The sequence below is a fragment of the Mus caroli genome, chromosome 17, assembly GCF_900094665.2.
Source record: "Mus caroli chromosome 17, CAROLI_EIJ_v1.1, whole genome shotgun sequence".
Taxonomy (NCBI): domain Eukaryota; kingdom Metazoa; phylum Chordata; class Mammalia; order Rodentia; family Muridae; genus Mus; species Mus caroli.
The window spans coordinates 3,980,940-3,982,540 of record NC_034586.1 but is presented as its reverse complement, the minus strand read 5'-3'; the positions used below and the strand labels follow the sequence as shown (position 1 = coordinate 3,982,540).

The window sequence follows — 1,601 nt, the reverse complement described above, 5'->3', positions numbered from 1 at the left end:
TGGCCTCGAACTCAGAAATCCGCCTGCCTCTGCCTCCCGAGTGCTGGGATTAAAGGCATGCGCCACCACGCCCGGCCCATTTTTTACTCTTAATCCACTTCACAAAACAAACAAAAAATGCAGCTACACTTAGATAAAAAAGGACTATAGTAACAAACACATTTAGTTTGTCTCAGCAAATTTAAATACTAAATCCTCTTTTAAACGAAGAGTACTACCTTAAGGAAGTATAATTATGTTGCCTTTAATCCCAGACACTGTTAATGATGCCCATGCACTGGGTTATCAATGTTTACATCTTAAACAAAACATCTTACAAACACAAACTTAGAAAAATTTCCCAGCATAGAAAAATTTCCCAGCATGCTATTAGTACCTTGGGAAACACTGTAACATTCAATGGTTTTGTTTCACAAGTCAATGATAGGTGTTGCATGCACAATTTTAGGTAGCCATCACCTAAGAACATGCACAGAATCTCATCCATCACAAGGCTGGTAGCTATAAAGCCAGTGCAAAGTTAAACAAAAAACCTCCTTACCATCCTGACTGCTTTTAAGCTCCTCACTATATTTCTTCTGTAAAGCCAATTCTGCTTCAAGCTGTGCAATACGGCCCTGGGACAGCTGCCTTCCAAGCTCTTGGTTCTCCTGGATAAGCATTCGACACTTCGCCATTAACTTTTTGCCTGTTTGACTGCAAAGGAAAGAGCCCATCATCACAAAATGAAGACAAAGCTCTCTTTAGCCTTTGCTCACAATTTAATAACTGGAGCATTAACACGTACAGAACATAACTATGTTACAGAGATGCCACCCTGTAATTACCATCTTCTTTTCTGGAACATGTCCATCTTCTGCACTTCAGTATTTTACCAATAGAGCAGCAAAAATAAACCTTAAACAAAAAGTGCCAAATAGCCACTTTTTGTTCCTACTGTATCAAGGTTCTCATCCTAAATTATCATTTCAAGAAGAAGTAGGCCATTTAACATGTATCTTGGATTTAACTGTTAATGTAACACCAAGGTACTAATTCATCAAACAGAAAGGTTCTTTAAAAAAATACGTGTAGTATCAATTACAAATGCATGCCCCTTTATCATCTATAAAATATCTATAAAAGAATAAGAATATATTCGTACTAGGAAACGCACATAATGGATTCCTTTAACTAGGTAGTTCTCTGGCACATATAACAAGAATGTATCTTTTAAAAGACTTCCCAAATAGAAATCCATTAATTCCTTATTTAACTAAACTGAGACATAATTTCCTTTCCTTTTGCTGTGTAGTAGAGGATGATGTTAAAATTGCAAGCCTCCTACTTCTTAAATACCAGGAATACAGGTGTGAGCCACTATCCCTGATGAACATACAATACTGGGATGTGATTAAGACTGCATAATACAAGTCACAAAAGTTTGGGCTATTTCCCAAACCTTGAATTATCTTCCAGATTATGAGTGCCACAGAACAGTTTAATTTTCAATAATAGTGTCCTGGGCTGGTGAGATGGCTCAGTGGGTAAGAGCACCCGACTGCTCTTCCGAAGGTCCAGAGTTCAAATCCCAGCAACCACATGGTGGCTCACAACCATCT

The 1,601-nt window shown here is 38.0% G+C and overlaps 1 protein-coding gene across 2 annotated transcripts in view; it reads right to left on the bottom strand.

Moving 5' to 3' along the window:
- Wtap (WT1 associated protein) overlaps positions 1-1,601 on the bottom strand; it is a 24,822-nt gene that overhangs the window by 2,250 nt on the left and 20,971 nt on the right. For both annotated transcript variants that reach the window (XM_021186287.2, XM_021186286.2), the window contains exon 7: positions 542-696. In XM_021186287.2, the coding sequence (XP_021041946.1) occupies positions 542-696 (155 nt within the window). The remainder of the gene's footprint in view (positions 1-541; positions 697-1,601) is intronic.